Source organism: Gymnogyps californianus, chromosome 12 (genome assembly GCF_018139145.2).
Source record: "Gymnogyps californianus isolate 813 chromosome 12, ASM1813914v2, whole genome shotgun sequence".
NCBI classification, from domain to species: Eukaryota; Metazoa; Chordata; class Aves; order Accipitriformes; family Cathartidae; genus Gymnogyps; species Gymnogyps californianus.
In genome coordinates, this window is record NC_059482.1 from 22,835,716 (window position 1) to 22,852,297 (window position 16,582).

Genomic DNA, 16,582 nt, shown 5'->3' on the forward strand with positions numbered 1-16,582 from the left:
CATTTCCATTTAATAGGAAGTATTTACCCTCCTCACTTTTTACACGTCTAGCCTTTCCAAAGGAGTATTATACAGCAAGTAAAATTAGCCTGTGGGAGTTGATAAGCCTTGGGATTGATTTCCAATTCTCAAACTCAGTTGAAATAACGCTGCCTCCAAACCACAAGTCAAAACCACACGAGACATGCGGTACCGGCTCCATCAACGTCCGATGGGACTGGTGAACACCCCCAGCACATAGGCAGGTGTCCCAAAGGCTGCACGCGCAACCTCGGAGCACTACCTGCTCTGCAGGCTGCCTACTACTCAGCTCAATAACTCTTGGGAGTGGATGAAACCCCCAACTGAGGGATGACATGAGAGAAGGAAAGACTAACACCTCTAACAGGACTGAAGGTTACTGGGTCAGAGATCTAGCCAGTCCAGTATGGCACCTCCAACATCAGCCGACAGCAGATACAGAGGGAGAGCCCAAGAAAACAGTCCCTGTGTTGCAATTAACACCCACCCCCCCCATACTCTCAAGCCTCAAAACTTTGTAGGTTAGGGACCTCTTTATCCATACTTGGGACTTTTTAGTGTCATTCTCTCCATTGATTTGTCTTCCATTAATTCGTCCAGTTGCTCTCTGAACTCAGGCAAACTTCTAAGGTCCACAGCCCTCGTTTTCACCATCTGAAGAACTCTGTATCATCAGCGACCGTGCAGCTTCGTTAGCAAACTTTGTCCTGATCGCTTTTGGGCAGAAGGGAACAGATCCTTTAAACCTCACTGTTTTTTCCTTCCCCATGGAACTGACCACATATTTCAACTTTGTGCTTATCTTCAGCAAATTGCTGATCCATGCAAAGGCTGCTATCGCATTACAGCTGCAAAGTTCCTTCAAGAGCCTTTAGTGAGGAACTTTATTAAACACCACTGGAAAAATCTAAGCAAGCCACACAAAACCAGATCATCTCTCCGCATGGCTGCTAAGTCCCTTGCAGAGCTCCTACAGACTTGGAATACCCAGCTCCCTTCGTATATCAAACCCGTCTCTCCTTGTGTCACATTTATCAATGTATCCACTAGCACCATTATTTAGAACAAGCTTTTTGGTTTTAAACTGATTAAGAGATGTTCCCATACCAGCACACGCCAACCTCACCCACGGTGAACATACCACAAAAAGCTGATTCTGTTTTATGAATAGGAAAACGGACCAGAAGGGGAAATGATTTGCCCAGATCAGATATCAAAACCAGAACAATCCATACACCCTAGCTCAGTTTCCCAATTTAACCATAACATACATTATCTTCCACTTCTTCCAGCAAGTTTCCCAGGTGTGTAAAGCAACATAAAAGTATCGGTATTCAACAGAAGGACATGCTTTGAAACAGAACCAGAGCAAGCCTGCCCTAGCAGGATAACAATGGTCCGATGTTCATTTCTGCACTTTCAAATTCAAAGGAAACTGTAAATGGAATTCCAGCTTTATTCCTCAGACAACTTTTTAAGCTACAAAGAGATCCCCAGAAATCAGTTTTATACCCAAGATTTCAATTAAAATATTGCCAAATCTTCTTTTTAGTAAGTTCTAACAAAACAAGTGAAAGGGTGACTTTGTAGCAGGCTACATCAAATGCAGTCTCAATAGCCCACATAACCCTTACTCAGAGATACTCAGGAAAAAAGCATGCCAAGTTACAAAGCCAGCTCTTCTGCACTCCTCACCCTACCCATTACTCCAAGCAGTTCAGAAAGTACAGAAGGAGATACAAGAGCAGTGATGTCAGCAGTACCTGAATAACCTATTATGGGAGACCTCTCCTATTGATCTGCTAATAGCCTCTTCAAACAGACCTCACACTCCAGGAACAGGAGAGCGATGGTAAGAGGGTCCCAGTCAGAAAGCAATTACATTAGCTGGACATGAGCTCACTTGTTTTTCAAGAAGATGGAGCTGCTTCTCAGGTCAGCGTGCATCTTGGCTTTTCTTCCCCTCTCAATACAGCTTTGTCCTCTCTGACCAGGTTTTGAGGCCAGACCTTTCAAAAAGTGGGACTCGGCACCAATTCTCGGCAAACTCACGGCACTGCTGCTGCGTGACACGGTACGGCAATACGGTTCGGAAGACAGCTCCCTCCTTCCCTACTGAAACTTGCCTGAGCCGCACAGCTCAAGCTGTCAGCTCTGGGCGCTTTACTTCGCAGGCTTCTTTGAACGTTTCCTCTTCCATTTCACATCTTCAAAGTTCACATTACAGAGAAGAAAAGCAGTCATTCCCATGAAGTCTCTGCTTCTGCATCTATCAGAGACAGACACTTTCTGCAACGCAGTTAAGTATTCTGCCCATTCTTGTTCCAAATAAACCAGGACTTACAGCTCCTGCCATTTCCATTAGTCTGACGAGCTTATCAACAGCCTCATTTCTGACATCTTCCCGCTCCTTCCAGTGTAACACAAAAAAAGAGCAGCAATTTTCTGTGAACATCAGAAATCTGGAAGCATTTAAAAGTCCAGAAGATGGCTTTAAGAAAGCTGGCAAGGTTGTGGGAAACATGCCAGGCACCTCTAAATCTCTGGCTCACTTTGTTTTCACCTAGAATTTATTCACAAAGTAGGCAGCCTGTTACTGCATCTCCTGCCAATACCTGGCTACAGTCAAACACGCCTGCAATTTAGGGGCATAGGCTTAATTACACTGGTAAATTAAAGCATCCATTTTCCCTGGCGCTAGAAGAACAGAAAGCATCTGGGCAAAAGATGCAGGCTACTGGCTGACACATATTTGCTTTCCAAGCAGTAAAACATCTACAGCTTTCCAAAACAACCACTCGTGTCACACATAGTATCCGTAACAGCCGCCTCAAGTATGTAATTTGTGGTGGGATAACAAGTAAAATGCTTCAGGCTTGTGCACTGGCACTTTCAAAATATAGTCTAATGCTTTCTCTGGGGCACATGTGCTACCTTTGGGTATACAACCTACAAGCATCCAGTGGCCCTAGTCGCAATGACGTCACAAGATTTCTCAAAATAATTCTGTTCTGGCACAAGGACCAGAGGACATCAAATTAAATTACACCAGGGAACGCTCAAAACAGTTGCACTCTATTCACTCTCTCTACTCTGCCCATGGCTGTACTGAGTTTGGTCAGAGGCCCCCCTCAAACATTTATTTTTTTGGAGGAAGGGAAGTCTGTTCATTTGTTCTTCAAATGGAAGCCAGCCCATACCTTTGATTATTCACGCTGCCCTTCTTCATATGCTTTTCAATTCTGTTTTTTCCAGAGGAAGCAGAACTGCACTCAATATTCAAGTGCAGGTGCGTGAAGGGCATGGCACAGCAAGGACACCTGCAATAGTAACACGAATTCCTAATATCAATTGGCTTTTGATCATGAGTATCAAGATGATATTTAGAAGTGTTTAACCTCAAATTACTACTTCTGAAGAGCAAGAAGCCTCTTCAGGGCCCACCATCATTTACAGAAAATTGAAGCTGCCCGTCTTCCCATGGAACCAGTTCAAGTTTGCTCACACCCAACATCAGCCAATTTATCATGCAGTCTCTCACTACTTCCTCAGCTTTGTTTTTAACCTCAACAGCTCAGTATCATCAGCATCATTTATTGGGTGTCAAACCTGTATCCCACCACTTGCTTCTAAGACTCCAGAATTACCACATTTCACAATAACGGGCAGAACCTGTCCTGGATAGCATGCTAAACTTAATAAAAAAAAAAATCTGCAAAAAGGTAAAACCAGCAAGTGACAAAGTTGAATGAAAGTCACAAAATTCACTGTCACTAAACACAAGCTCATGCACTGAGGGGTGAGGACATTAGAGGGAATGCACCACATTACGCAGACACCGTGACATCCCCAAATCAGCTAGTAATACTCGGGAAACCTCTTGGAGTCACAGTGGACCACTCTCTACCTCATCAGCCAAATGCCCAGAGGTGTCAAAGAAACAAATACAGTATCAGAAACCCCATGGGAAGAAGTAGTGAACAACCAGAGAGACCTTTTTATGCCATGACACAAAGCCACAGTGCTCACATATCACTCCATCCTACAGATTACAAGTAGCCTAGAGAAGGGTAACAGCAAAAATCAGATCTATGGAATATATTCCATAGGAGGCACTAAACACAGGTGGATCTTCAGCCTCAAAAAAAGAAGGAATCTAAAGCAGTATAAGATAACTGACAGGCGGACATGGAAAAGTTACTCACTTTTTTTCCTCAAAAGTTTTCTCAAGTAATGGGGATGAAGGAGATGTACATCGAAAAATACCAGTTAAATGAGCAGAGGCAAATAAAAACTAAGAGAAGGGAACACCTTTTCCATGTGTTTTTCAAATAAACTATGGAACTCATTATCACAGAATGTTAGAGGGGTTAAGAATAAAAGCAGGTCCCCAAAGGGAAAAAGCAAATTCAGAGTCAATGGCCTCACTGACCTTCTGGCACCTCGAGGCACGGGGCCAACACAGAACTGGGGAAGCAAAATAAAAGGGAGAACTTTCACCAAAAAAAACCCCCCAAACCAAAAAAACCCCACCATGCTGCTTCTTCAAAATAAAAGAACTTGAAGGAGAGGAGAAAAATGAATGGCCAAGACGAACACAACGGAGTGATCTAAAAAGGACCAAACCTGAGTTTGGCCAAGGAATCTAGAAAGCGCCAAACTCTGCTGTCTAGAGGCCAACATCCAGGCTGAACCAAAGCAGCACCTACTGACTGCTTGAACGGGAAACTACGAGGAGGTGCACGCACTCGAAATGCCTTCTGCTACGCAACAAACATCAGTGAACCGGTCTTTTGACACGAGAAAAATCATTTCGAACATACCTACTACCACTGGCTATAAGGTAACTAGGACTTTGCCTTTCAGTGTGACCCTGCAGATGTTAGATGCAGCTGGTCATTAATCTATTTCTGCATTAGGATAACCTGACTGCATTCTTAAAACTCTGCAACTGGTTAACAAATCGTATTAACACGGCAAATTAACAAAAGAAGCAAAGGCTGCCAAAGTCAGCTGAAGCTTGGAGTTCAAGGAAGCAGTTGATAGATCCTTTTGGCAAGAAACTAATCAAGTACTGCAGTTTCTGAAGGAAGTAACACTCTTGCACCAGAAAGTGTCAAATTTGAGGGTTTATGACTCCTCACTTTTGTGTCTCCTCTGCACACCAGGGACTTTTTGAGGAGCGCTCATGGGAAGAATTAACAAGATTCACAAAGGTGTCAAATCTGGGCTCTCCTCGGCGGCCTCCTACGCGAATGCCAATATTCTTCAGTTTCCTTTAATTTGGATATTCCAACTACTAACACAAGCTGGCCTGACAGCTTTGAAGTATAAAAGACTTACTGACACCTCTGAACACTCTTCAGAGTGATTTTTTTTTTTTTTAAACACAGTCCTAAAGCAGCTTAATATGTTTAAAAACTTAACATGTAGACTCCTTCCATCCATCACTAAAATGCCAACATGCCTGTCACACCTAAAAATACAAGAACAATCATTAATTTATTCTGTTTTTTTGACAGTTATTTTACTGTCATTTCAGAATCATAAACTTAGCCACTCATTAACACTTCCCCAGTGGGCTTCATCTCACAAAGTCATGGCATTCAGGAATCTAAACACTCTCCTCTCTTATTAAAGAGGAAGAGGTTATAGAAGCTTCATTTTTTAATATTTCCAGTGAGGGATATAGGCAGAAACGCAACTTGCAAATTTGGATACCCCTGCTTTCTATAAGCGTGATTCTTAGTGAGGTTATGCCTACACTTGGCAATTGTGCTGGTAAAGGAGCTGGCCGGTAACTGAGATCTCCCACCACGACCAGAAGCAAGTCAGCAGGACCTGCGTCAGCCTGGCACCCGGCCATTCTGCGGAGCGATGGGACTCTGGGAGGGTAGGGGCACCCATCTTCTGCCTAAAATCTATCCCCTAAGGTTCCTCTTGCCATAGTTATCTAAGAAAACTATCCTTCAATCCTCAATTTTGTCACATACTAAGCTCAGGAGACAATGCAGACCCATTTCAGAAATGCTCACGTCTCCAGATTGAAGAAGCAAGTGCCCCTTTATCTGCCATAACCTTGTCTTCCAGCAAAGGTGTATTTCAGACTACACTTGGATTTGTATCAGAAATCAGACTAGGTATGTACACGCTACATTTCAAACACTCACCCTGGCATGAGTTTCAGCAGTGAAGCATCAAACAGCAGCTTACCACAGCTGAGGTCTCCCCCGCTAGAAACCCACAAGCATCCCAGTTCTGGCAATCCCTCCAGTTCTGTTCTACAGGAAGAGATCTCTTCTTTCTTTAGATCCACAGTTTTTGTAAAGGAGCTCACTATGCTACACTGGAAGCAGTTTTGGAAAGCAGACAGAAAACAGGAAAGGATTTTAAAAGCCGGAATCGCAGATTTTTTTTAACCCTGTTCATGTCACCACCCTGCACACGACAGCCAGCTTCTGGTCATCAAAGACCCACCTGCGGAGAGCTTCTTGTTGGACTTCCCCTCCCCATAACCCTTGGGCACACTCACCTCGCCTGAGTAACTGTATTTTCCTTTCAGGATCTGCCGATACAAGCGGGTGCGGTTGTCATCTTCAAAGGGCATAGTGCCGCTCAGGAGAATGTACGAGATAACACCCAGCGCCCACATGTCCACAGAGTTCGTATACGGCTTCCTGACCAGGATCTCGGGAGCAATGTACTCTGGGGTCCCACACGTGGTTTTCATCAGGCAGTCATCTCCCTTCTTCCGAGCACTTGCCAGTCCAAAGTCCGTAATCATGATTTTGGAATCTGTTCCCGGATGGTAGTACAGCAGATTCTCTGGTTTTAAGTCCCGGTGCGTGATACCCAGCGTATGCAAGTACTTCACGCCATCTAACACCATCTGCAGCACACGCGTAGCATCTCTCTCGGTGAAGGAACCTTTAGCAATGATTCGATCAAACAGTTCTCCTCCGGTCGCCAATTCCATCACCATGTACACACGGTCCTGGGTCTCAAACACCTCAATAAGCTGGATGATATTGGTGTGTCGAACCCGCCGCAGCACGCTGAGCTCCGACTCGCACACTTCCCTCCCCTCCCGGTATTTGGTCTCTATCATCTTGATTGCGTAGGGCTGCTTGGTAGCCTTGTGTTCCACCCGTACAACGCGGCTAAAACTCCCTCTCCCGATCAGAGCTTTAATGTCGTACTTGGCTGTCACTCTGGGGTCAAATTTGGCACGGTATTTAGCCACTCTGTTCTTGCGGGGTTCGGGCTGATCCACGTGGGCAGGCAGGTGGTTCCCAGGATACGGGTTAGCGTGACGCGGAGGCGAGGGAGAGCCAGCTTTGATGACAGTCCCACAGTCATCTTTGATGAAATGCTTGTATATGTCATTGTGGCCTGTGTAAGGTTCAACTTTTTTAACCAGGTCTAGCTGCACATCTTTGGGGGGCTCGGGAAGCACTTTGCTTGTCCCACAGCCCATCACTGAATGGTGTTAATTCCCTATCAAGGCATTTTCCCAGGGCAGCATCAGCAGCAACCACATCCGGGGCAATTCCCACATTTGAACCTTAGGAAAAGAATGAGAAGAAACAGATAAATAGGAATGAGCATAGCAAAGTTTCAAACAGGGAAAAAAAAAGAAAATACAAGCGGTTCACGTCTCGATGGAGCCATGCTACCGCAAACGAAGAGTTTGGGATTTTCACTGTACTATACTACAGAGGATGCACAGTGCTTCGCTGCTTTCATCACAAGCTAGTGAAGATAGTGCCTGTAAAAACACAGTCATGGTCAGAACAGATGTCTGTGGAAATCACACAGTGTCTCTTTTTATTAAGCATAGTTTGTTTAACGCTCTCAGCTGAGCACTGAATCACAGAGTCGCAGAATGGCTGAGGCTGGAAGAGACCTCTGGAGGTCATCTTGTCCAGCCCCAATCACTTAATAAAAAAATCAAATTAAGGAAAGGGTCGAGCATTTTCCTTGATTTTCTTTCATCTGCTCAACTTCATAAGACAGCAGCCGCTCCAAATCTTACCATTTTGAATTTTCTCACTAGAAACTCCATAAAGTATCTCAGCAACTTGTTCATTTAACAAACCTTCCTAAGATTTTCTTTATATTGAAGTTGTACCGGTGTCTTAAACCTCTCACTACTGTGCTCCTGGGGATCAATGAAATTGCACAGGAGGCAGGGAATACGGAGACAGAGGCACGCTGTTTTTAAGATGCATTTTACCAATTAACTCACTGCATCCCCTGCAAAAAGGCAGCCCTTACTTAACCGCAGCAGCTTTTAGCTAGCAATTCCCTCACCCTCCAAGCCCTAAGAAATCAAGGTGGGCTTTGACATATTTTAACATCCTGGCTCAGCTTTGCTTTCTTTTGCATCTTCAGGTACCAAGTGGCTCTTCTGGTTTTCCATATGGAGCTGGGCGTAGGAAGTGGAAGTGATATTTCTACCAGCTGTTCCAGACTAGAGCAAAGGGAGGTCTTGCTCATCACACTGTATTCCAGCAGAACCAAATCAGCTGCACTTCAGCAAGTCTTCAGGGGCTGATGAAAACAGTATGACTGGCTAGGAGATGGAGAAACTGCCTGTATGCGCTCTGGCAGTTAGCCAAGCGGTTTTAAATTTCTACTCTTTGGCTCAGAGCCCATCAATATGGTGCCTGAGCCTTCACAGAAGGCTACAGAAAAGCCGTTAGCCTTGAAACATAATCGTACGCCTTACCATCACCGAGTGTATCTTCACTCATTCACCACCTCTCCGAGGAACTATTCAGCACGAGCAGCAGAAAGGGAACCCCGGCTGGTCTTCCATCAGGAGAATCACGTGGAGAAGTAAGAAATGTTTTAGAGGGACACCCGGAAGAAGTTTAGACTCTACATCCAATCTGGAAAGAAAACAAGGCTTTAGTTAAGATTCAATTTTAAAATCAGACATCATCAAAGTAACTTCTCATGGAAGACCTCCTGGCAGTACCGCCAAGTTAAGCGCACCAACCATGCACAAACATGACTATACTAAGGTGCAAGCAGTAGAAATAAAAAACAACTTCACAGGAAGCTTAACTGACTTTCACCGAGGGCTATCCTGTAACTGGGGGTTCATTCAGATTAAAGTACTGTGACAAAAAAACAAATAAAATCCTGTAGCTAGTCCTGAATAATGCCTCCCACGGAGAGTTTTTCCCAGCATTATTGTATCTTAAAACATAGTAAGTTAACAGAGAAGTGGAATGAGAGCATCCACAAACAAGATTATTACGGAGTAATAACGTAGAGAAGCACTTGTGTAAAATGTCCCACCAGTAAATAAAACCAATGAGAAGGATCAAACGCTGAGCTTGAAAATGTCATCTATAAATCCACTAATAACATTAACTGAGACCAGGCATCAACTACCAGTACGTCAGTGGCTCTTCCTCATACGCGTAAGGGTCTCAGTGAAGCCTACAGAACCCCAGAGCTGCACGCCACGGCCAGCAACAAAATGCTTAGCCCCATGTCAGTGCAGGCGGAAACACTCCTGCGTAATAACCACCAAGAGTTTGGGAGAAGGAACTGACGCATCAGAGAAACGGGGCATTACAAGCCCCCTCCGAGCAGGAACTCACATACTCAGCAGGTGCCATGCTATTTGAGAGAGGACAGCACGCCCGAGCTGTGGCTGTAAGTGGTGAGAAGGCACACGGGGTTTATGCTTCAACGTCTACCCGCTTCTCTCCTTGGACAACCAGCACGTTGCATCCCACCGCTCAGCAGGGCAACACCTCGCCTCCTGCTGATTCAGGAGCCTCCTCCACCTCTCTGAAGAAATCGGGGCCTGAATGGTTTAATACCTGAGGGCGTCCCTGTGGGTAAGGGGTGTCAGCCACCTGACCAACCCACCCGAGGCCTGGCAGGCCTTCCACCACCAATTAAATATCTCACGACTTGAAGCTATTTAATTTCGCTTTTCTGAGATGCCAGTAAGGAAATTTGAAGACACCAGCTCTTAACTGCGTAAGAAACGCTCAGACACAGCAACCTTCAAATCACACCTATGCCAACACAGCATTTCGGAAAGCACCTTACCTTTAGTTTTACTAAAAAAAAAAAAAAATCTCAAATGTGCCTCTTACTGCCTGACATAAATCTGGTATCACCAGTCACCCGGCTGGCGGTGTAAGCCTTCGGTGGATTTCTGAGGGGAAACCCGGGGCTGGGGCTGCCACAGCACCGCGGGCAGCTGTGCCGGAGCCAGTGGCAGGCCAGAATCGGTCGAACCAACCGGGGTTTCCCGAACTCGGATCGTTTTTCATAACTTAGCCCGAACTAGGCAGTTTCCCCCCCCCTCCTTTCCAGGGAGGGGACCCAGCCCGGGCCGGTGCCGGTAGCTCGTCCCGCGGCAGGCTCGGCTCCAAGGCGTGGGAAGCACCGCGCCCGCCCCGGTGAGGGGACGCTCCGGCAGGCTGGCAGGGCTCCCTCCCCGGCCCGCCCGTACCCGCGGCCCAGCGCCCCGGGCAGCGGTAAGGCTGAGGCGCCGTGGCCCGCCGCGCCCTCGCCTCCCGGGCCGCACCGCTGCCGCGCCGCGGGGCCGAGCCGCCAAGGCCCCGGGAGGGAGGAGAAGGGAAGGGTGGCCGGAGCCGGGGCGGCCGGAGCCGGGGCTGCCAGGCCAGGCCAGGCCAGGCGGAGCGGAGCGGGCGGCCCCGGGCGGCGGCCGATCCCACACTCACCTCGGCCCGCTCCGGCCCGCGGCTCGGCGCCGCCTCCTGACGTCATCCCCGAGCGCCGGGGACGCCCGAGGGGGCGGGGACACGGCGCCCGGCGATTGGCGGAGGCGGCGGCGGGTGGGGCAGGGTGGGGAAGGGGGGGGGGGGGGGGGGGGGGGCGTTGTTCCGCCGTCCCGCGCTCTACCGCCCCCTGCCGGAGCCGCCGGGAACAGCCGCCGCGGGGCCCGCCCCGCCTCCCCCCCCCCCCTCAGCCCCACGGGGGACCCCCCCTCAGCTCTGTGGGCCCCAGGAGCCCCCACAGGCCCCGGGATCCCCCCTCAGCCCCACAGGGCCCTGGATCCCCTTCAGCCCCATGGGCCCCAAGACCCCCCACAGGCCCTGGGACCCTCTTCAGTCCCACAGGGCCCTGGGACCTCCTCAGCCCCACGGACTCCAGGACCCCCCCCCCCTCACCCCACAGGGCCTGGGCCCCCCCTCAGCCCCACGGACTCTGGGACCCCCCCTCAGCCCCACGGGTCCCAAGGACCCCAGCCCCACGGCCTGAGCTGGAGGCCCCCCTGACAGGCGTGGTGTTCCCGCTCCCCACGCTCCTGCCCCTGAGGGGCGGCCATGGTGACCCGCTGCCCGAGGAAGGACGACTCCTCGCCTCCTTTTCGGAGCCAAACCCAGCCCAAACGGATCCCCGGGAGCGCCTGGGAGAGCGGCTCCCACCGAGCTGCTCCGAGGGCTCCCCGCTGGGCTGCGGGGCTCTGGAAAAACACTCCCTTTGCAAGAAAATCGCCCGGAAGCATCGGCCCTTTTTCTTTGGCAGGGAAAACCCGGTCCCTGTGGGCTAGCTCTTGTGCGCAACAGAATAACGAGGCGCATTCCTTTCTCCTTTCTTTTCCCCAGCTCCTCAGTGCCACAAAACCCGCAAAGCTTGCTTGGTAACTGCTGGTGGACTTTCTTCCTCATACCCTTTCCCCATCCTTAAACCAAACGCTCCACGTTTCAGCCCCAGGGATGACCCGAAGGTGGCAGGACGAGGGATGACACCTTCTCTTTCAGCCCCGGGGATGACCCGAAGGCGGCGGGACGAGGGATGACACCTTCTCGCAGAGATGCTGCCAGGCACTTCTTTCTCCGGGGAAGATACAAACGTGACACTGTCGGGCTTGTTTTCCAGCCTGGCTGTCGCATCATTCTCACCGTGGTTCGGGTGGAGAGGGGCTATTTTCACACTCCTACCACGCTTTTAAAAATAGGTGGTTTTATTTTAACACTCCTGGGCTCTTCGGCTGTTTAAAATGCTTAGTAAGTCATACCGTAATAAAAGTTCTACCTGCTGATGCACGCTATTGTCATCAGCTTCTTTCCTGCGTAATTCCAGATGAGGCAGGGAGGCGTGTGACAGGTCTGAGAAGGGGCTGCTTGGGCTGCGCTCGGCAGATCTGGTGAGTTGTACAGTTTCCTGCAAGGGAAATTAGCCGGTTCTTGTTGTCCCACACAGTAATAGCTGCTACTTTTTCAGCCCTATAACTCCTCCATTTTCTTTCTGGAGATGTTTCCACAGCCACGCGTCCCCCGCGCTTGTCCCTGGGAGGCGGCTTAGCCTGTGCCCGACGTGTAAAACCTCGCACGTGTCCCTATTAAAGTTGATCCCGTTATTTTAGGCTGTTTCTCAAGGTCATCCCAGCTTGGTGCCACCAGCAAATTAACAAGCGTGCGCCTCTCCTCGTCAGCCCGGCTGCTACGGATGGGCGTCCGGCACTGGCCCGCCTCACCTTGCCCGCAGCTGCTCGGACAGGGATAACACAGCACTGTACCAGCTACTAAGAAGAGAGTTAACTCTGTCCCAGCCGAAACCAGGACACGGCTCTGCAAGGATGGGTTTCCCTCAGGGTTTTGCATCTTCCATTAGTCGCTTCCTCACAGCTTTGTTTCCTGGCCGGCTCACGAGAACATCGAATGAGGCAGTTACAGGCCCATCACCACCGCTAATTGTCAGGACAAAACTGTCAAAGAGCCAACACGTATCGAACTCTTAGGCCAGAACCACGGACTTCTGAGAACTTCAATCAGAGCGGCTCTTTCTTGTATTATTTATGCCGTGGTAGCGCTCCAAGACCCACCGGAGCCAAGAGAACATCACACCACACATCCGCGCGAAGCCAACGTAGCCGCCCTGCAGACTACCCAGGGACGAGGCCGGGAAGGACCCGGAGCTCGCTGCGGAAGGTCTGGGGGGAAGTGTGAAACCCGTGACGGAGCTTGAGAGCGGGCAGGGATCTTGGGGAACTGTCCTCTCATCTACGTGATCCACTGCCTGCCGGTTTGAGCACCCGTTCTGAGTCTGGGGCCCGTGTCAGTTGACCCCTGAAACCTGTTACTCAATCTAGAGTCATTTCTCCAGCTACAGCAAGAAGTTTTATGACCAGGGTAAGCGCATTGCACTGGCTGCGGGCTGCGAAGCCCCGAGCACCGGGGAGGCTCTGCAGCCTCTCGCCCCGCTGTCAAGGGGCCATCATCTTCTTGTTTCTTGATTGACTTTCACCTGGTTTTGCCTCCTCCCTTCCAAGATGTTGCTCTCCCGAGAGAGGAGCCTCACCCTGCTCCTCCTTGCTTGCCCCTTCAGAAATCCCCTGCCAACTCTTACCCCCCAAGACCCACAGCCTGCCTCCGGTGCTGTGGGAAGGATTCAGCCCATCGAGGCAGGGATCTCTACGAAGAAGCAGCAGCAGCAGAGTCAGCCCCGCAGCCTGGCTGCTCCCTCCACCATCCCTCCGCAAGGATGGGTTCCCCTTATGATTTTGCATCTCCTGTCAGCGGCTTCCTCACGGCTTCTCCTGTGGAAGCTGCTAAAGGCAGGCTGGCATCGCCGAGACGATGCCGGGTACTCAGAGAGGTGGAGAATCCTCCCTCCTTGGAGATGCCCAGCTCCTCCGGAGACAGCCTTGAGCAGCCCGCTCCAGCGCTTGGAGCAGGAGCTCAGACAATAGACCTCCGGAGCTCCCTTTGTATTCGACACCCGCCTGCAGCGCTGCCATCTGAATCCGGAGTCTCACCGGGGTGCAATGAGCTATGATTTCCTACAGAGTGATGGAAACGGCCAGCACCACCTCCAGCATCCCCCAGCACCCCCAAGCTGCCTGGGACATTGCTGCACATCCAGAGCACGGGGCAATTTGGGGAGCCCGGGGCTTCCTGCTGTGCCAGGCCATCGGAAGCCAGAAGAGGAGGAGAACGGGGTCCCTCGTCTGCCGTCAAACGGAAACGCGGCGAAGCGGGAAACCTGGATTTCCTCTGAGCCACATCCCAGCCCCGCGCGGCTGTGAGCCCGTGCCTCAGCGGCCATGCCGGGCCAGAGCTCAAGGTTGTCCCGGCAAGGCTGAGCAGAGGTCGGAGCGGGAGGATGTTCAATTAAAGCTGCTTAAAAAAGAAATCCAACTTTCCATATGCCTCTGTGGAGGAAAAAAAGCCCCAAAGCTGAGCGCAGACGGGGTGCCAGGCTGGGGGCTGAGCACAGCCCCGACGGCAGAGGTGACTCCGGCTCAGCCGTTCCCGCTGCGTCCGATCCGCGGGGATTGACGTTGCCTTTTGGCGTTTCCTTATGGAAAGTTGGACATTTGGCTTGGCAGAAATTCCCACGCGAGCTCGGATGGTGGCCAGCCCTGCGACATAGTGTCCTCCGGGCTATGCACGGCTCCCAACGCTCCCTCTCCCCCCTCAGTGTGCTGGGCTGCCGGCGATGCCGGAGGCAGCTCTGCCCGGTAGGGCTGGTGCCTGGATGCACCGGACCGGGACGATGGCACTGGGGACAGTGGGAGGGCAAGGAGCCATCCCACCTCTGCTGGTGGCCCCGGCACAGCTTCAGCCCCTCCGGTTGAAGTGCGTCCCCACAGATGAGGAGTCGTTCCCCAGCCGGCACCTTCGCCAGGAGGAATTTCCCTGGGCAAAGGAACGGAGGATTCAACCATCGCGTGGCAGAGGCGGCGGGCGGCGTGGCCGGGAGGTTGGCCCTCATGTCGCCGTGCCACGTGTGCCGTCCCGCTCACACAGCTGCCCAGAATAGTGTCACCATCTGGTTCCAGCTGCCCGGGGGACGCAGGGGCCTCCCCGGCCCCTTCTGCGATTACAAAAAGTGAATTCAAACATCGACTCAACCTAACTCGGCCTTCCTTTATCCCCTTTTCTTTTTTTTTTTTTTTTTTTTTAATAATTCAGGTTTGTCTCTTAGAAAAGAGAGAGGGAGATAATGTCTGCAGAGCATTTAATCTTCTGCCCAAAGAATAGCAGAGAGCAAATTAGGATCTACTCCAATTAATTTGCCTTGATGGGCAAAATCTGGAGAGCGGCCATATCTGGGAATTAAGAACAAAAGCGAGGAGTGTAAAGTAGGTCGCCGGAGTTTTATAACCGGAGCGATGGGCTTTCACAGCACGCCGGGTGCTCAGAGGTGCCCAGTGCCGGGGGCCACCGGGCCCCGTCCCCCCCGTCCAGCGACCGCGGGTTTCAGCCCGGGCAGTTGCTTTAAGACGCCGGCCGGCGTGCAGGGAACCAGCTCTTTGGTTTTGGGGGCAGAAACAAGGACGTTGTCCCTTCCCACGGCAGGATGCGGCCACAGGACTGTCCCAAACCCTTGAACCCAACGGGAGGATGGACACTGGCTGCTTGTCCTGATTTCGGAGCGCCCGGAGAGCTTTCCCGGGGGGTTGGCATGCCCGGCCTTGCTGTCACACTGCCACTCCCAGCCTTGAGGGCACCTCCTTGAAGGAGGACTAGGGGTGACGCGGTGACAGTGGCTTTAGGGCAGTGCTCTGCTATGGACCCTTGCACCATGGGGTGTCACCAAGCAGCAGTGACCCACAGGCCCATCCTAGCCCGGTATTCCCAAATCCCAACCCCGGCTCCCTGGAGCCGTCAGTGCCTGCAGGCTGTGCGGTGACGTACTCTGGTGTCACGTCTGGGGACACCTTCCAGCTGCAGGACACGTGTGGCAGCGTGGCCAAAGGGTGCGGGCCTTGTGTGGTGACAGGCACTGGGGTGCAGGACACGTGGTGACATAGCCAAGGGTGCGGGACACGTGCGGTGACATCTTCGGGGGCATGGGACACGTGCGGCTTGTCTTTCTGCGTGCAGGATCTCACACCCCGAACGTTTGGTGGGCGTCTGCGGGTCTTCCCAGGCACCCACAAGCTCCCGGCTGGATCGAAGCGGGCACGGTTTGGTGCACGCCAGTGTCGCCATCGCGGTGACGGCCTGGCAGAGCACCTCTTCGGTCACCCTCCCGCTCCCCAGCCACCTCCCGCCACCCTGCTGGAGGACGATGGGGAGCAGCCCGCTGCGGCGAGCCCACCGCTCCCGGCACCGCGGAGGTGCCGCCGGGGCGATGGGTGCTGTGCGGTGCCTGGCCGGCGCCCGTCTGCTGTTTATCCTCTTAGCCACCCTGCGGGGATCCGGCACTAATTCACCCTTAAACACAGGATTGTCAGGAACTGGAAAGGAAAGAATCGGCGGATTATCCCCCCCCGGCGCCGGCGTTAAAGACGGGGAGCGGCAGCTGCCGGCTGAGGAGAGCTGGGACGGCATTTTGCCCCATGTCCCGTGGGGCACCCGGCCCCAGGCTCAGTGCTGTCCCCAGCAAAGGGTGCTGGCAGCCCGGCCCCGCTCCTCCACATGCGACGTTTTGGATGTGTGTGTCCCCCCCAAGCCAGCTCCAGGCTGTTTAATAAAATAAATAGCATGAAATAAATATGGGGTCCCCCGTAATGCTGAGGGATCGGCAGCGACCGCTCAGCCCCCCCCGGGATGCACCATGCCATAACAAGCCAGGCAGCGTTTCCCGGCCCCGGATGCCGGCAGGGGAC

At 51.7% G+C, this 16,582-nt stretch overlaps 1 protein-coding gene across 1 annotated transcript in view; it reads right to left on the reverse strand.

The window, feature by feature from the left end:
- PSKH1 (protein serine kinase H1) overlaps positions 1 to 8,883 on the reverse strand; it is a 38,336-nt gene extending 29,453 nt beyond the window's left edge. The window contains exons 1-2 of the mRNA XM_050903913.1: positions 8,753 to 8,883; positions 6,554 to 7,585 (exon numbers count right to left, since the gene is read on the reverse strand). Of these exons, the coding sequence (XP_050759870.1) occupies positions 6,554 to 7,498 (945 nt within the window). The 5' untranslated portion in view covers positions 7,499 to 7,585; positions 8,753 to 8,883. The remainder of the gene's footprint in view (positions 1 to 6,553; positions 7,586 to 8,752) is intronic.
- Positions 8,884 to 16,582: the final 7,699 nt, after the last annotated feature.